The sequence below is a fragment of the Myotis myotis genome, unplaced genomic scaffold, assembly GCF_014108235.1.
Source record: "Myotis myotis isolate mMyoMyo1 unplaced genomic scaffold, mMyoMyo1.p scaffold_m19_p_8, whole genome shotgun sequence".
Classification (NCBI taxonomy): Eukaryota; Metazoa; Chordata; class Mammalia; order Chiroptera; family Vespertilionidae; genus Myotis; species Myotis myotis.
In genome coordinates this window covers 56,171,597-56,190,908 of record NW_023416390.1, presented here as the reverse complement: position 1 = coordinate 56,190,908, position 19,312 = coordinate 56,171,597, and the positions used below count along the sequence as shown (strand labels likewise).

Here is a 19,312-nt window from a genome sequence, read left to right as displayed (position 1 = left end):
ATAATTTTTCAAGTTAATCTCAATAACCTACCCGTCACCATCACCACTAATGGATGGTGCAGGAGCAGGGACAGTAACTGTGCCCACATTATCCACTTTGATCTGAATGGTGGTACTTAAGGGGCTCTTCAGATACCTTCTTTCAATGTTCCGCTCCAAATCAGCCAGCCTGGTTACAGCTATATCTAGGGGGTTGTCACTCTTCCGTTCTAGTGCATGCGCACTGCTTTCTTCTTCGCCAGTAAATTCTCCATCATGCTCCTTGCACAATTTAGAGAATGACTTATGTTCAAAATATACCAAGTCCTCCCTTTCTGATGCAGGCTCTGGACACATCCAACCCTATATATCGAAAGAATAACGTTATTATGGTTTTCTTTTAAAATGCCCAGGAGGTGAATTACCTTTACTTAAAATTCAGCGACAAACACCAGCAGATCTCAAGGATCTTTATTAAGTTTTTACCTTGTCTTTCCTAATGTTGATGGGTAGAAACAAGAACAGAACATTAAAATAAGCATTTGTAAGAAAAATAAAAAACTTTAGATAATGCAAAAGGTATAATGAAAACCAGCAAAGTATTCTGGAGACTAAATGCTTATTAATTTCACAGGACCACGTACACAGAAAGCCTTCAGCAGTCTCTGAACTTTGCTCTTCCTTTCCACTTGCATTCCTGCACCACTCGTTTATACAGGTCCTTGTACTCACCATTTTCCCTCTGGCTGCAGGAGCTTTGCATAGCTGTTACGTTTGTCTTTATAGCTTTCCCTGTTCCTCCTCACCTAGTTAACTCCACTTTTCCTGCAACTTCCAGCATCCTCAGGGAATCCTTCCTTGAGCTCCTGCAGTGGGTAAATCTCCCCATACAGGCTTCTCATAGGACCATATAATACTCCATAGCCTGGTGGCAGTTCAATTTTATACTACTGTGCTTATTTAGCACTTTCCTACCTCTAAATCCCATGCAGGCAGGGAACATTCTGTTTTTACTCATTTTATCTAAAACTCAGTGAAGGCAAATAGTAGGCATATATATAATAGTTATTATAGCTCAGCGTGCTAATATTGATCCTCTAGCCTCAAGGATTCCGTTTAACAAATCCAAACTTTTGCTATGACATTCAGTTCATCGATCTACCTTTCTGTCTCATGCTCCAATTCATGCATCCTACCCTGCAGGAAGATCCATGTCTTGTGACTCTAGACACGTCCTGAGCTTGCCAATCCTGGTGCTTTGCTCATCCTGATCTCATCCCACCCTGGAATTCGTGTTCTCTGTCAGAGGATTACTCATTTTCTCAAGTGCCATCTCGGCTCCTACACGAAATCTGCCTTATCTCTTCCATTTCTCCACCAGAAACCGTGTATTCTTTTTCTAAACTCATGTGAGATTCTGTATTTCTCTGCAGTCAGTTACCAGATTCTGCAGAGATGTATACATGTCCTATTACATGGCAAGCTTTCTGAAGGCAGAAACCATTTATATTTTAAAATTCTGTGGTGTCTACTGTCTGATGTGGAATAGGTATGTACTAAATGCATATTAAAGGAAAATCAGAATGAACATTATCCTTTTTATTAAAAAATTTAAGATAATTATTTTATCTTTATATTGGGATCAATTCTTCCTCTTTAACCCAGTAGAACATTTAGAAAGTAAGAATGGAGTTCTGAATAGTACACATTAGGGCATTAGGTACAAATCATGTCACATGAACCTCATTCCCATATTTTGAGAGAAATATGAAATAAGTAAATAAAGGGAAGGAATCCTGTAAATACAGTATATCTTGATTTCTATAAGGCAAGTGATAAGACAAAAGAAAAAGGGATGACTATATTAGAGTAAGAGAAGTCTAGATGGTAACAGACACTACATCCAAAAACTGGTGATTGGTAAAGTCTTCACCTCAGAAAAGGTATAAAGAAGGCAGTGTAATGTGTAACATAAATGCCACTATCCAAAGGCTCTATATTTGGCCAATACACTTATGAATAACTCGGTTGATGGCTATTAAATCTCCAGGTAACTTAAAGTTTCGAAGAAAGTTAATATTCTTTATGAAAGGACTAAGATTAAAAGTTTCATATGCTGAAAATGGTACCTAAATGAAATTAATAAAAATAGAACAATCTATATATACTAGAGGCCCGATGCACAAATATTCATGCAAGAGTAGGCCTTCTTTTCCCCAGCTGCCGGCATAGGCTTCCATCCGGCACCTGGGACTGGGGTGCTTCCCTCTGGCCACTGGCAGGCACCCAGGACCTAGGCTTCTCTCCAGCTCTGGCTTCATCCATAAGGACGTCTGGTCTAATTAGCACGTTACCCTTTTATTAGCTATATATATAAAAGCCCAGCGACTGGACTGGCAGAATGACCAGAACGACCGGTGGCCATGACATGCACTGTGGCAGCCAACTAGTCTGATCCAGTCCCCAATCGGCCCCCAACACCCTGATTGGGGGTGGGGCCAGCTGGCCAATCACCTGTAGCCCCATTCCTCCCACTGGTCTGGCCAGATGGGCCCCCATCGGGGCGGGCCAGCCAGACCCCACCTGTGCACAAATTTGTGCACCAGGCCTCTAGTTATAGATAAAAGGCTAAGTGATTGGCCTGCCAGCTGACTGGCTAGTAGGTATGATGCACACTGACCACCGGGGGCAGATGTTCAATGCAGGAGCCCTCTCGCACTCTGGAACCCCGCGGGCGATGTCGAACTGCCAGATTCCCGCAGGCCAGGCTGAGGGTACCCACCTGCTGGAAGGACCCTGCTCACTACGCAGATGGCCTTTGAGGCCTAGGGCTGCCCCACGTGCAGCTGGATGGGGAGGAACCACAGGAGGTTGGCTCCAGGGCATGTCTGGCCTGTCTTGCCCAGTCCCGCCCCACCGGCCACCTTCTAATTAATTTCTTTTCAATGTGCACGAATCTGTGCACTGGGATTCTAGTGATAACTATAAATTTTAAGCTCTGCAGTTTAAGCAATTAATCACAGAAATACTGCATGTGATAGAACTCACTTAAAAGCACTCTGAAAGAGGCTCAGGGATTTTTTTTTTTTTAAGCATATACTCAGTGAAGCAATAGTATGTATGATGTGGATGCTAAAAAGGTAGAGAATTCAAGTAGCCTTAAGAGAAGTTTGGCGCTGGATTAAGCAAAGTCTCGTGAACACATTCAGACATCTCTATGTACAATTATGGGCATGATATTTTAAAAAGGGTATTGACACTGGCATTTATTCAGAAGAGAACCATGGGCCTGGAAACCATTTCACAGGACTCATGGTTGAAAGAATTAATTAGCTTGTAAAAGAGAAACTTAAAAAGAGACACAGGATTTGTCTTTGGAGCAGCTGGGAGAGTAATTAGGCTTTTTATGTACTCAGCAAAAGAATTAGGATTAGAGACTTGCAGATTTTCCTATAATATAAAAATGTCCATATTATTAAAAAAATAATTTCTATTTTCTTTACTAAACATAAAAATGAATGTTCCACCTGCTTAAGGTGTCTTCACAATAGCTAGTTCCCAAGCTAAACATATAACTCTATTTTTCTTTTAAAAAAGAAAAAGTGATTAAATCTTTATAGGCGTTAAAATAATGTTTTGTGGTTATTTTCATCACTTGCATTTTCAGACTCAAGACTAATATAATTAATTTCTTAGAATAATTCAGCAATGCCTTATTAACAGGATGTTAAAACACCCCACTTAAAAACAAATTGCAGCCCTAACCGGTTTGGCTCAGTGGATAGAGCGTCGGCCTGCGGACTGAAGGGTCCCAGGTTCGATACCGTCAAGGGCATGTACCTTGGCTGCAGGCACATCCCCAGTAGGGGGTGTGCAGGAGGCAGCTGATCTATGTTTCTCTCTCATCGATGTTTCTAACTCTCTATCCTTCTCCCTTCCTCTCTGTAAAAAATCAATAAAATATATTTAAAAACAAAACAAAAAACCAAATTCCACTTAGTTACTGAAAACACAGTTCCAAAACATTTAAGCAGCCAGTAACGTGATAAGGTCAATGCACCAAAAACTGAGGATGTTTCCAGAAAACTGTTTCAGGCCCAAAGAGCTTAATGATATACTTCCCCAACCAATAGCCAATTTGAATTGGAAAACTAGGTGGGGGGATGTTGCAGAAAAATAGGTTGAGAGAACCAATAAAATTAAAACTAGCACAAAGCAACAACTAACCTCGAGAGAGGACAAAGACCGACTATAGAAAACAGATGAAGTAGTTGAAAAAGCAAAGCACACTAGGATCATTTAATTTCGGGGCAAAACCTCTTTGCATTTCCTGAGGGAATCATTATCTATTAATTGCTCTTTATACTGATGGTCCTGTGTCACCATGATAATTTAAATCAAACTCATTATTCTCAATTTAAGAAGTCAGTGTAATGCATAACATAAGCCATCCAACAAACATGTTAAAAATTATGGCACTAAGTGGAATAATTTTTATTTCTCCAGAAAATTAACTTGTGTGGAAGAGTTCATTTGTGGAAAATGCCAGATAAATGAGGCATTTTTATACTGGATTATAGTACCAGGAAGAGGATACATATAGTCTGCTAGCAAAATAGTTTCAGCAAATGATAGATTTTTGCTTCCCAACGTTAGTAATTATGTTTGTTTCAAAAAAGGGATATTTTATTGCTCTGGAAAATGACATTTTTTTGGAGATGCTCAAAAGTTTCCAACTGCCAGCATTAATTAGGAAGCAAAATTTTAATCACTGAATAGAATAAGTATTATGGCATATAATTTGAAAATACACTAAATCAAATTACATGGTGACTACATTTTCTAAACCTTCCCAGGTGTCTGTTTCACCCTTAGTCATCATTAATCCGTTTATTGTTAGAGACATCCCCACATTATCAATTGAGAAGAAAAACCTCTACACTTCTCTTTCCAGAGCTAAAAATTCTTGCACAAAGATAAAGTCCATTCAAAGCCAGTCTGAGCATTGCTTTGTGACCTGGTAATGCTCATTAGGTAAATAAATTATTTAAAAGTTGACATATATATGTAGGGTGTGTGTATATCATAATATAACCCACATTTGGATGTAGCTATACCATATATTCCAGTTTTAAATTACATAGAATGAAAGTGTGACATATAACATGGCTTGTATACAAGGGGGTTCCTGGTTCTATATGCAACACTATAATAGGAGTTTGATCAAGTATTACACTATTCATGGGGAAAACTGTGGTATTCTGTTTGTGGTAAACAACTGCATACTGGAAATGGTATTTTTTTAATACCATAAAGGAGGCAGCAAGATTTAGTAAAAAGAACCTGAGCTTGCCCTAGCTGGTTTGGCTCAATGGATAGAGCATCAGCCTGTGAACTGAAGGGTCCCGGGTTTGATTCCAGTCAAGGGTACATGCCTGGGTTTTGGGTTCGATCCCCAGTAGGGGGCGTGCAGGAGGCAGCTGATCAATGATCTCTCTCATCACTGATGTTTCTACTCTCTCCCTCTCCCTTCCTCTGTGAAATCAATAATTTTTTTTTTTTTTTAAGAAAAAGAACATGGGCTTTGGAGTTAGACAGACTTAGTCTGAATCCACATTTAGCACACACTACACCTTGTTTCTTACCTGTATGGTGGGGGAAATTTATTCAGAATTGTTTTGAGAATTAAATGAGATAAAGTGAAAACATTTAGCACAGTAATTGGCACATATCAAGCATATGTAAATATTAGTTACCTTCCGTTATCCTAAAGAGATTTTATTCTAAGTCAATTTTACCTTCACTTGCAAACTTGCTGATGCAACTCTCCTTTCTAGATCTTCTACCTGCTGAAGAATACTCAAATCCATTTCCATTGCTTGCTCTTCTACTGACCAGTTCTCCACAATATCTCGAGTTACCTGGTTTTCTTCATTTTCATTTAGCTCAATAATAGCAACTACATTTGAAAAGAAATTTATTTTAAAATCCACTTTATGCTTCAATGCTTTCTTCCAGAATATGATAAATTCCAGGGACAACATGTACATGCTACTTAATACATGAATGCTACCTCCGCATATGCATGCATTTTACTCTTAAAGGTAGGAATATTCTTTTTTAAGAAACAAAACAATGTCTGCAAGTTGTAAAAAATGTTAAGATAGTAATACCAACTTAATAAATGTAATTACTGTTTGTTGAGCAAGATAGAAAAAATGCCATTTAGTAATGAATTAAAAATCAAAACATACAAAATATGGCTTAAAAAAGAATCAATTCTCAAAACTAAGCAAGACATCGCGGAAATCTCTTTTAGGCACGTACCATCCTTATTCTTGATGCAGGCTTGAGTAATATAATCCAGGTGCTTCTGAATTTGTTTTTGTAATGCCTTTTCCCTTATTCCTCTGAGATGGAGCACTTTGAGCAAAGCTTTTAGGTCTTCTGGGTCAATAATTCTCCACCAACCAAACTGCATTTCTGAGTCAAAATAAATATGCAGATCTTTTACAAATATTTTGAATGTGAATTAATGGCACAATGCAAATATAAAGATTTATAACTATATATAAAATCATCAAAGAAAGATTCAGCTATAACATAAGAAATCTATAATGAGATAAAGTCAACGTACCTACTATCTCAATGTACCTACCTTCTGGAATAGGTTTTGGACTAGGAAAATCTACTGGTTTTGCTACTTCAACAGCTGCAGGTTGAGTTGAAGAGGCTTTTTCATTCTGTGGTACTGGAGATTCACTTTTACTTGAAGCAATGTTGGGAGTCAAGAATGAATTACCATTTCCTTCAGATAATGCCAACCCTGATCCCAGACTAGGTAAAGGTGATGTAAATGGAATATTGGAAGTAAGCATGCCAGTGGGCCACCCACAAAATTGGAGTCCCATCATAGATACTCCACTTTTTGTCTGCAAAAAAACAAAACAACAAAAGAAAAAACACACAACAAAATAATTTAAAAGTAGAACGATCTCAGAAGTTTGAAAAAATGTTTGGAATCTGAAATTTTTTTAAAATTTTGAAAAATATTCTTTCACTTATCACAATTACAGGAAAACTAAATATAGTAACAATGTTAAAATCCATGTTCTTGCCGAAACCGGTTGGGCTCAGTGGATAGAGCGTCGGCTTGTGGATTGAAAGGTCCCAGGTTTGATTCTGGTCAAGGGCATGTACCTGGGTTGCGGGCACATCCCCAGTAGGAGATGTGCAGGAGGCAGCTGATCAATGTTTCTCTCTCATTGATGTTTCTAACTCTCTATCTCTCTCCCTTCCTCTCTGTAAAAAATCAATAAAATATATTTTTAAAAAATCCATGTTCTTATTTGCTCTGCAAAGTATTTTCCTTTATGATAGACTGTAATAGTAATAATTATAAAGTAATTAAGAAGCTTTTGTCTTAGACTTAGACTAGAAATCAGTAGTTCTGACGAAGCTTGGTGATACCAATTCTGACTCTCTTAGTTTTCAAATTGTAGCAGGGATATATTCAACTGATTTCCCTTGAGGGAAAATCTTCATGTGGTCAAAGATCAAATAAAGCAACATGAAAATGAGTTACACTTAGCAGTACCAACCTGAAGAGGTGATAAAGCAAATGGATTTAGGCCAACAGGATTCTGGGCAGAAGATGATCCAAGAAGAGGAGCTGGGGCAGGTGAAGGTGACTTAGACGGTGGCTGAGACTGAGGAGTTGCTGCAGAAGCAGCTGGCAGATCGACGTGGGTAAGCGAAGTGTCATCACAAGGGGTTCTGGGCAAAAGGCTAAACCACTGTCTGTTCTTCTCAGTCAGTGTTTTTAACAGCTGGTCGTTGGGGAGAGGGCTGTAGAACTTCCCTGGGCCGCCGGAACCAGCACTGAACAGATTGCTAGAGTCTGCCTTTTCCAAGCTGCTTTGTGTAGCTGTTGACTGAACGCTGCCTACTGGGTGCTTCCCGCTGTTTTGGTAAGACACTGTGCACCCACTGGCACTATTATTTGGTTTGGGGGTTGTTACATCTGACTCAGGAGGCATCTTGGCTACTTCTAAAAGTTTGCTTAATTTTGAAAAAGAGCCAGGTTTCTGAAGAAATAGGTTTGTGTTGTCTTTCTCTTTAGGGTCTTCCTTTTGCTCACAATGATCTGGATTTGAACAATTTAATGTGTCCTCAGAAGTCTCAAATATTTCTTCTTTGATCTGAATACTCTCTGCCTTTTTCAGTTTTTCTCTTTCCTTTGCAATTTCTTCTAGTCCTATAAAAATTGAAAAGTATTATGAATATCAGTTATTCCAGATCAAACAATACTATAATTATATTTTAATAAAGTTTATCAAGTTATATATATAAATATTTAACAAACTTTTCTAGGTACTTAATACTTTTTAAATTTTCCTTTTTTATAGACTAGATTTTTTGAATATTGGAATATTAATGTAATTATATAATTAATTATAACAAAAAAATTAAAATATAAAAAATATTAAAAGCTCTAATACATAGCAAAAAATACTATTAATTTTTTGTATATATCCTTCCAGCATTTCTCTATGCACACACATACATACTTAAACCTATACATTTTAAAAAGGCACTCCTATTATATGCATGACATTTTAATATGCATGTTTTACTCTGTAAAGATCCTGATGTATCAATAAATATATAACTATACTATAAATGTTAATGGCTACAGAATATATCATAATTTAAATAATAAATCATCTACTGATGCCTCTTAGTTGGTCCCAGGTATTCATTAATATAAGTAATGCTTTGAATGATAAATGATCTTGTATCTGTATCTTTGGACTTTTAATTTATTCCTGGTTTACTTACTTAGGATAAATTTATAGAAAAAACCTTACTGATTCTTAAGATCTGTACTTTTCAGAGTTTTTGCAATATATTGTCCACCTGCTCAGTGTCGAGATCAACACCCATTCATACCAGAAATACATACATAAGAGCATGTTTGCCTACGCCCTCAATGAAAATGAACACTACACATAATGTAATGTTCAGTAATGTTCAGGAATGTTGTAAAAAAATACAGTTTAGATTTTCACCTCTCAGGTGTTGACATATTTTCTGTTTTTGTCAATACCTGAGAGGTGAAAATCTAAACTGTATTTTTTCTGATCATTAGTAAGGCTGACTATCTTTTTATAGTTTTTATTGATATTTCTCCGTTGTCAACTTCTGTTTCATATTTTTGATCAATGTTTTAAAAGTAATTTATGCAAACTCTCTTAAAAATACAAATCCACCACTTTATTCAGTTTGAAAAGTAACATACATTCAAGGTAAAATATTTGGTAATGGGAGGTATAAATTAGACCCATTCTGCTCTACTTCCTCAGTCCCTATTTCTAGTCATTATAGGTAGCCACGGTTCACCAATCACGTGTATATATCCTTCCAAAAATCTTATATGCATATGAGACTGTCATTTTACACTAATGCATTATTGGGCACCACTATTTACATTCTGCAATTTAGAAGTGCAACAGTGTTGCATACTCGCAGGAGAAAGAGACTGCATTTCCTAAGCAAGAATAAATTCAGGTAAGGGTACTGAACAACACCATTTCACTTCAGTAAAGTTCCTTGGCATCCTGGAGTTAAAGAGGAAAAATGAAGAATACTCCGTATGCTGGGCCCCTCAATATTCATCTCCTTCTTTGATATCTGTCATGATTACAACAGGTGGTTAGGAGGTTCCTGTTGTTCATATTACAGATGAATGCATGACACAAATGTCCAGATTCTCCTGCTTTCCAGATGACACTTGCTAGCTACACCTACAAGAGGAGCAATTTTGATTCTCTCTTTTCTGCAAAGAGTTCTAAATGTTTGATGTACACTCACACTATAAGTGGGCCTTGTGTACTAGGTAACATAGAGATTTATTACATCATCTTACAGGCAAGAGGGAGTCATTCAAGGTTTTAGAATAGAGACATAATAGAAAGAGGGAACTTTATAGAAAGAAGTCAAGGACAGCTGCAATAATCCAGGTACATTGATAAAGCACTTGATTTCAGTAGTGTTGCAAAAAGACTGACTACAGACATTGTGAAGGAAAAGTTGATGTCCTAGATAACTTCGACATTACATGCCCAAGTGACTGACAATGATGTGGCTCTTAGCCAAATTGAAGAATATTTCATTGGTCTGGGGTATAACTTAGTTTGATTTTGTTCCATTGTTAGCATTTCGAATGATTTTTTTTACAGCTAAGGTAACGCCACTCACCTGGACATTGCTTTATTGGCTCTTAAGCTTTACCAAGGCTCTCCACCCTCAAGTGACTCACAGTTTTGCCATTTTAAATTAGAGTTCTACACTAAAACCTTTTGCTTTACCTCTAAGTGTTATTCTACTTCCCCCATAGACTAAAACTTTAATTTCATTCCAAACAAACTGTTCCTCTTGATTCCTCTGAGTCAGTTTAAAACATTACAATTTTTCCACTGAGGATTAATTCATCAATCCTGCTCTGATGCTATTTTTCTTACATCATGTTCAATAATTTCTTACAGCAATTCTACCTTCAGGATATCTGTCTTCCCATTCTCCTTGTTTGTGCCTGAGTTCAGGGCCTCCGTCCTTTTACATAGGCTACTGGAATGGTCTCACAACTCATTTCTCCATCCCCCTTTACTCTATTCCAATGTCTACTTTGCTCCTGATTCTTTTCATGTAGTTCACCTGCCTAAATTAGTCTCTGCCCTCAGGAGCTCACAGTCTAGTGGTAGAGATTACCATGTATGCCAAACATTATGATAAAATACTGAGTAGGCTATATGACATTTCCCTATTTTTGAGCCCTTCAGGCACTTTGTGCTTACACCTTTGATGGCTCTGACCTTAATCTCTGATTTGCGAAGTCCTAACATTTCTTAGAGGTGCCTCTAGAGCAGGGGTGGGCAAACTTTTTGAATGGAGGGCCACAATGGGTTCTTAAACTGGACTGGAGGGCTGGAACAAAAGCATGGATGGAGTGTTTGTGTGAACTAATATAAATTCAAAGTAAACATCATTACATAAAAGGGTACGGTCTTTTTTTTTTTTTTAGTTTTATTCACTTCAAACTGGCTGGCCCGCCTGCGAGCCGTAGTTTGCCCACGGCTGCTCTAGGGGAGATTGGAAAGTATATAGGATAGAGGTATATCAGGAAAGGCTAGGAGCTCTATAAATACATCCACAAGAACCATGCTATTTTTGTTAGATATTGGGGTTCTGCATAAGATTGTTTTATTTAAACTAAACACACACACACACACACACCAGAACAATTTACCCATTCCTGCCCCTTCCCAAGCAATCACCAATCTAGTCTCTTATCTATGACTTTTTTTTTGTTTTGGGGGGTGGTTAGTTTGCTTTCTAAAAAAGATTCCACATATAAGGCAGATCATTTGCTATTTGTCTTTCTCCAATTTATTCTATTTAACATAATGCCCTCGAGGTCCATACACATTGTTGCAAATGGCAAGTTTTATTCTTTCTTATGGCTGAATAGTACTCCATTGTGCAATATGTATAATAATTTCTTTACCCATTCACCCATAGATAAACACTTGTCTATTATAAATAATGCTACAATGAACATGAAGGTGCAAATATCTTTTCAAATTAGTGTTTTGGATTACTTGGGATAAATGCCCAGAAGTGGAATCTCTAGGTCATAGGGCAGTTCAATTTTTTATTTTTTGAGTTAACTCCGTATTGTTCTTCAAAGTGGCTGCACCAGTTTACTTTCTCACCAACAGTGCACAAGGGTTCCCTTTTCTCCATAACCTCCCAACACTTGGTATTTCATTGTCTTCCTGATGATTGCCATTCTGACAAGTGTGAGATGATACCTCATTGGTGAGGGCGTGTACTGGAGGCAACCAATTGATTTTCTCTCTCACATTGATGATTCTCTCCCTCCCTTTCCCTTCCTCTCTCTCTAAAGCCAATTTAAAAAGGAAGAAGTTTAATGGAAAAGGAGGTAATCACAAATTTCAAACATGAACAAGGTCTCAAGATGAATGAGAATTATGATTAGATGTGGGTAAGTTACCTCCAGAGATACTGTCAGATGGATGCTTGCTGCAAAGGTTAAAGAATAAACCACAAGTAAGAAAATTAGCCAATGGGAAGGAAGAGAAATGGGCAGCAGCTATAAAGGACAATACAGGTGAACATCTTTGTCCACTAAATAAGAAAAAGAATAGTTTATGTTTGATGTCAGAAAGAGCAGCATAAGAAAAATCATGAACAGAGAAGGAATATTTGTGAATAAAAGGGGCATTACAAGTTCAAAAGGAATATGAATAAAAGTTTTACAACATTTATTCACAACACAAATTGGATTCTGGAAGCACAAAATATGTCGAAGGTGTATTGATTTCTTACGTTATTTTGATTTCTTTTATTATTTTTGTAATAGATTTAACCGTTCCTACCTTCACCACTCTCCATGCCCTCTACAAAAATCCCCCCACACTGGGGAAGAATCCAGTACCGGCGTCTGTATCGATCCTGGCCAAACATCATGGAGCGTAAAGAGTGAGAAGCGTCAAAGAGCTTCCTTCTGTACTGACTTTGTTGCTGTTAAAAAATGATACATGTAATTAAGCTTATGGGTGTTAAGTGCTTCAAAAATTATATATAAGTAACTTTACACTTATTATGCCTTAGAGCAGATAAATTTCACTATTGGAAAAAGATAGCAAAAGAACTAAATATTACTTGTCTGACTTCAATTTCAGTAACACTTATAAAGATCAATATTATTTGGAGGGTAATTGGAATATCTTTGATGCCACGGATTAAAAGGTAAGTTTTATTTTATCACATATCTTATAGTAGTATGTGTTATACTTGATGATAATGTTATCAAGTATTTTATTGAGCCAAAGCAAACTGGCTGAATTCTGTTGATTACAGTGTATAACAACTAATACTCATGTATGTAACCAACCATATCTGTATTTGCCTATTTTTATACTCATGTTGTAAAGCTAAGCAGCATATGACAAAATTTTGAGATAAATTTGTGATGAAGTTAACAATAATATACAGGTATCTCATAATATTTTCAAAAACTCATTTTTTAGCCCTGACCGGTTTGGCTCAGTGGATAGAGCGTCGGCCTGCGGACTGAAGGGTCCCGGGTTCCATTCCAGTCAGGGGCATGTACCTTGATTGTGGGCACATCCCCAGTATTCTCTCTCATCGTTTCTAACTCTCTATCCCGCTCCTTTCCCCTCTGTGAAAAATCAATGAAATATATTTAAAAAAACAACAACTCATTTTTTACAAGAAGTTGATCTAAAACTTCACTGATGCTACTGAAATTCAAGTTTTAATAAGAGTACAAAATATATACAGTATATAAATTCAATTCAAATATATTAATATAAAATAAAACATAAGATGCTGAAACTATCATCATAAAATTTGACTGAATTTTAAAAGTAATTAATTCCAAGAAATAAAACCAGGCATTTGTAGATTCTGTATTTAAATGAAGAATATAAACCCTGATTAAGGTTAGTGCCGCATCTTAAGAAGCATGCTTTTAACCTTGGCATTTAACTTTTAAGGTATAGCTGAGAATGTTTCTAGACCTCCTCATTTGAATTACTTATAAAAAGTTTGTTAGCAGCCAGAAAACTAATCTCATACAAGGCAGATTTTTTTTTAAAACACTGCAAAAAAGATAAAAACTATAATCTAAAAGTACTTACTTTACTCAGTTTTTCAATCTGTTTTTCTAGCTCTTCAACACTTGCTGCTTGGTCACCTTCATCCTATACATAACAAAATACAGTATCATTTACCTGATCTTAAGATTTACTTATTCAGTCAATCAGCAAATATTTAATGAAAGCCTCCAATTGCAAAGTAATAGAATAGGTGCTATGGGAATGAATAGGAATCAGTTATTGCTTTCCATAAACTAATAATCTGGTGAGAGACATAAAACATTACACTAAAAGGAAAAAACACCCACCATTAGGAAGCTATAAGAACCTTAGAGAGGTAGAGATTAGGAATCAAAGTTCAAGAGAGGGTGAGACAACTTTTACTGGGAATCTATACCAAAAGAGGCTATGTGGAAGTTGTGTTTTAATTAGCTACTGAGGAATGGTTAGGAATAATCAATCAGAGAAAAGACGGCAGGGCATACCAGAAAAAGTTTGACATATCTTGACATGAAAGGTACATGCAAAGATAGGGTGGGAGATATGGCAAAGATGAGTTTAGGAGTGAATTGTCTAGTGCTGTAAATGCTTGGCAATGAACAATGATCTGATCTTTTGAGGGATGTTGAACACCAGAACTATGCTTTTCAAAGATTAATATGGAAATAGTTGTAAGATGGCCTAGAGCAGGAAAGGACTAGAATGGGCAAGTCTAGTTAGTAGACTGCTGCAATGACTAAAGAGGATGTGGGCCTTACTAAGGAAAAAGAAATAAAGAAAACAGATGTAAGAGATATTACATAGTTAGAACTGTTAAGTCCTGGCAACGGATAGATATGAAGCAGAGAGGGGTGAGGGAGATGAAGGAAGGAGCAAAGTATGATGCTAAGGGTTTAAATCTGGGAGGCTACAAAAATACTGATACCATAAACTGAGTCATTTTTAGAGCAAAGAAGGTTAAGTTATATTATCAACATTTAAAAGAAAAAAATAATCCCTACTATATATAGTACTGATTTAATAAATGGAAAGTTTACATGTGATTAAATGAAATTTTCATTCTAGAATATGAATACAAGAAAACTACCACCAAGTTATATGTTTTAGAGGAAAAGCACGAACAGAGGTATATGTGCTTCTTTGGATTTAAGCCGCATTATTTCATATAGACAAATTATGTGAGACTTCTAAGACTGTTTCCTTCACTGTAAATTGGTGATAACATTATCTGTAACATGGTATTTTTGTGAGGATTAATAAGAACAGATCTGAAATCAATAAGCAGAGTTGCTGACACATAATGTGTAAAAATTTTTTTCTCAAAATTATGCTTGGCCGAGACCAGTTTGGCTCAGTGGATAGAGCGTCGGCCTGCGGACTGAAGGGTCCCAGGTTCGATTCCGGTCAGGGGCATGTACCTGGGTTGCGGGCACATCCCCAGTGGGAGATGTGCAGGAGGCAGCTGATCGATGTTTCTCTCTCATCGATGTTTCTGGCTCTCTATCTCTCTCCCTTTCTCTCTGTAAAAAATCAATAAAATATATTTAAAAAAAAAATTATGCTTGAATGAGAAGATGCAGAAACTTCTTAGGTTTAAAAAAAATAAGAACTTGTTTTTGATATTCAATTTCTATAAGCATTTTACAAAAGCCACACAGCCACCAACTTATAATGAACAGATATTTCTAAATCAATAGGATTAGCTCCTCAACAAAAGGAAGTGAAAGGAAAACCTCAATAGTATCAGCATTACCTATCACTTACCCATTCCTTATCCAGATTTAGGGAGCCAAGTTACAAAGGCATTTAGGCATATTATTTGTGCTAATAGTAACATAATATCTATTGGAGATTAAAAAAAAGCTGAAAAGATAATAAGGTCAATGACTCTTGAATCTCAAATATATATTTTTATATCTATATGATTCTAAAGTGATAAATATTTAATAATTTGCTTATGTAAAAATATAAGTCAATCTACAAATAATATGAAATAGTACATCGACGTTGCTAGGTATCAGTCAAATTAACTAACTGCCATTTCTAAGACTCTTCCTATGATGCAAAAGAAGCAAAATGTCTACAAAATGTCTATAAAATTTTATTTAATGAAGTTTGGCTAACAGTCCTTACAATTTTAAGAGATATGAAGGAATTTGAAAGATCAGAGAGAAAAAACAACAAACTAAGAACACAGAATCAATTCTAGCTGTTGTTCTCCATCGTTTCCCAAACATTATATGCCCCAATGTGTTAGAATTTAATTGTCTGCATAAACTCTTACTTGCCCACTTGTGAGCTTAAAGCTCACATAGGTTTCAACACAAATCTAAGTATAAGGGAAAGAGTCAATGTGTTGAAGGAATAAAGAGTGAGGAGAAGAGGGACTCATCTTTGAGCCAAGGGGTATGACTTGGTCAAGGGCAGTATCTTTTAATTGAAAGGGATCACATGACTCTCAGTGGAAAGCTTACCTGCAATTAGTTTTTTAAGAAGTATAACAACAAACACTCTACCCATACTTTAATCAAGAGGCCAAACATACTTTTGGAGGAATAATGTGCCTCTCTTATCAATCAAGTTTATTAAACAGTTAAACTTTTATTTTTGTTTTGTTAATCCTCACCCAAGGATATTTTTCCATTGATTTTTAGAGTCAAAGGGCGGGGGAAAGACAGAGAGAGAGAGAAAAACATTGATGTGAGAGAGACACATTGATTGGCTGGGACTGGGGATGGAGCCTGCAACCAAAGTATGTGCCCTTGACCAGAACTGAACCCAGAACCCTTCAGTCCAAGGGCTAAAGCTCTATCCACTGAGCCAAACTGGCTAGGGCTAAAATTTTATTTTATTAGGAAATTAATAAGGGGCTACCAGTTTTTCATTATAAAGATTAACTCTCAATTCATTTAACTGAGCTAATTTGGCTTCTTACATCCTAAAATATTTGTTAATTTTTAGTTTTTAAACTGTTTTCTCAAATTAGTAAAAATATATAGATTTGCTAAGATGTCATCAATGAAATCCTACAATTGAACTCTATAATTAAACACATAAAAAAAACAAAATACTGTATTAAGTGACATGTCTGGTCTAAGAAAAATTAATAATTTTTAAATAATTAATAACAATTTTTAATAGTCTTTAGCTCCCTTAAAGAAAAAGATGTGTGGTTTGTTAATTCTCCATGTGGAAAAAAGAAGCCAGGCAAAACAGATAATTTCTGTAAATGAATTCTAGTTTAGTGGGATAATTACCCAGTAAAATACACTGAAATCTCAATACAGGTTTGTCAATTTATGAGTCAACACTTTAAAATAATTTGTAATAGTAAGAGCTGTAAAGGGATGCCAATTCTGTGAAAAGCTGATTAATACTGATCAGAAATGTTTAATGCCTGCTATGGAAACAACTCCCCCTGCCAAATGAAGCAGATTGGTTATAAATGGCATCTTTTGTTTGGGTAATTACAATTCTAATACCCAAATTATATACACTTCACATTATTTTCCACAGCATAAAATTATATGATCAAGTAGTTTCAAAAGTACAACATTATGAAATAATTTTGGCACGAAATCTCAATGTAGTCTCCTTTTCAGATTGTGTAAGGCTCACTCAAGTGATTTTTATCATTCTGGTTTAAAATATAACATTAGAGAGGAATTTCTGAAAACATTTTACATGTATGCTATTTTTACTTAAGAGAAGTGAGTAGCACATGATCTTATTTATAAGTACCTCTACATTATTATCCGGATTAAGTAAAAAATTTGATTCAGTAATTTATCAGTGGTCTTGGTTAGATATTTTCAAATATTCTATCAATAAAGTTATCCCTCTAGGCCTTCTTTCTTTATAACAGTACTGAGTTGATGCAAGAAAGCACAGGAGTTGTTTCTGGAATTCCTTAGCTGAATACTCCTGGCATTGAGTGCAGAAGGAATGGTTGGCTGTATAGTTTTTTGAGTATCATTCTGTAGTCCTAGAATTCTTTTAGGGTAAAAGGTGAACTTCAGCTTTTATCTCTCTATTTTACCCATGTCCATTTCTGTGGTTAATGGTAGCTTCCCTTAAAACTCACACAGACACACAAACACCTACCTCTATAGACTTGTCTTCTTCCCTTTAGCCTACTCTTCATAGCTAGCCCCTTCACCATGATTGAACTAGAGGCCTGGTGCACAAAATTCATGTGGGGGGTGGGAGAGTCCCTCAGCCCAGCCTGTGCACTCTTGCAATCTGGGACCCCTTGGAGGATGTTCAAGGCCTAAAGGGCAGTCAGACATCCCTCTCACAATCCAGGACCGCTGGCTCCTAACCACTCGCCTGCCTGATCAACCCTAACTGTTCACCTGCCTGCCTGCCTGATTGGCCCTAACTGCTCGCCTGCCTGCCTGTTCAGTGCAGGTCATAGCGAACAGTCGTACTGCAGTTTGGCTGATTTGCATATTACCCTTTTATTATATAGGATACCTTCCAATGTCATTAGGGACCTTATGCCATTAATTATTCTCTTCATATCTTAATCTTCAACCCCACTGTCATTTTATTGACTCTTTCCCTTCAACTAAAATTCATCTCAAGTCTTTCTACATCTGAAAAATCCTTGGTCTTTGTCTCCCTCTAGGACAGTGGTTCTCAACCTTCCTAATGCTGCAACCCAACAGTTCCTCATGTTGTGGTGACCCCCAACCATAAAATTATTTTCGTTGCTACTTCATAACTGTAATATTGCTACTGTTATGAATCGTAATGTAAATATCTGATATGCAGGATGTATTTTTCATTGTTACAAATTGAACATAATTAAAGCATAGTGATTAATCACAAAAACAATATGTAATTATATATGTGTTTTCCGATGGTCTTAGGCAACCCCTGTGAAAGGGTCGTTCGACCCCCAAAGGGGTCACGACCCACAGGTTGAGAACCGCTACTCTAGGAACTACCCTTTCCTCTGAAGCACAATGCTTGAAATAGTTGCCTTTGCTTTCTCACTTTCTAGTTATTGTTCTCAATCAATCCTAGCCTGGCTTCTGCTCTCACCCCTCTAATGAAACTGTGCTGACCTCTCCCAGTATGTTGCCAAATACAGCAAAAATTTACATCTCCTGATGCCTTATTGTCTGTTTATTGCACCCTCATATTTAAATGTTCAATTTTCTTGATTTTTGTTATTACTACAAGTATAGACAAAAGTCAACACTGCAGATCTGACTACTACCCTTTGAAAGGCCTGCTTACAAGGTTGGCACTTAGCTGGTGTCTGGGAACTTGGATTTGAGGGTTCCCTGACCCTAACTTATAAAATCGGCTTACTAGACCTAAACTGTGCTAATAATGTGATTTACACTGCTTTTCTACTGGGAGCATGGAATTTTGGCACAGGCTACTTGGAGGGTACCTTTGTGGCCAGTCCCCAGCAAAAAACTCTGGGCACTGAGCCTCTGATGAGCTACACCAGTACACAACACATCACACGTGTCACAGGTCACGCCTGGGAAAACTGCTGTGTGATTTTACTGGGAAAAGACTTGTGGCAGCTTAGGCCTGGCTTCTTCTGAACTTTGACTCACATGCCTTTTCTCTCTGCTGGTTTTGCTTTATTTCCTTTTGCTCTAATA

The 19,312-nt window shown here is 36.8% G+C and overlaps 1 protein-coding gene across 2 annotated transcripts in view; it reads right to left on the bottom strand.

Moving 5' to 3' along the window:
* Nucleotides 1-19,312, bottom strand: part of BAZ2B (bromodomain adjacent to zinc finger domain 2B) — a 180,848-nt gene that overhangs the window by 71,025 nt on the left and 90,511 nt on the right. For both annotated transcript variants that reach the window (XM_036318585.1, XM_036318584.1), the window contains 7 exons: nucleotides 13,728-13,790; nucleotides 12,441-12,585; nucleotides 7,581-8,236; nucleotides 6,638-6,911; nucleotides 6,307-6,462; nucleotides 5,778-5,938; nucleotides 32-342 (listed from right to left, as the gene is read on the bottom strand). In XM_036318585.1, coding sequence (XP_036174478.1) covers nucleotides 32-342; nucleotides 5,778-5,938; nucleotides 6,307-6,462; nucleotides 6,638-6,911; nucleotides 7,581-8,236; nucleotides 12,441-12,585; nucleotides 13,728-13,790 — 1,766 coding nt within the window. The remainder of the gene's footprint in view (nucleotides 1-31; nucleotides 343-5,777; nucleotides 5,939-6,306; nucleotides 6,463-6,637; nucleotides 6,912-7,580; nucleotides 8,237-12,440; nucleotides 12,586-13,727; nucleotides 13,791-19,312) is intronic.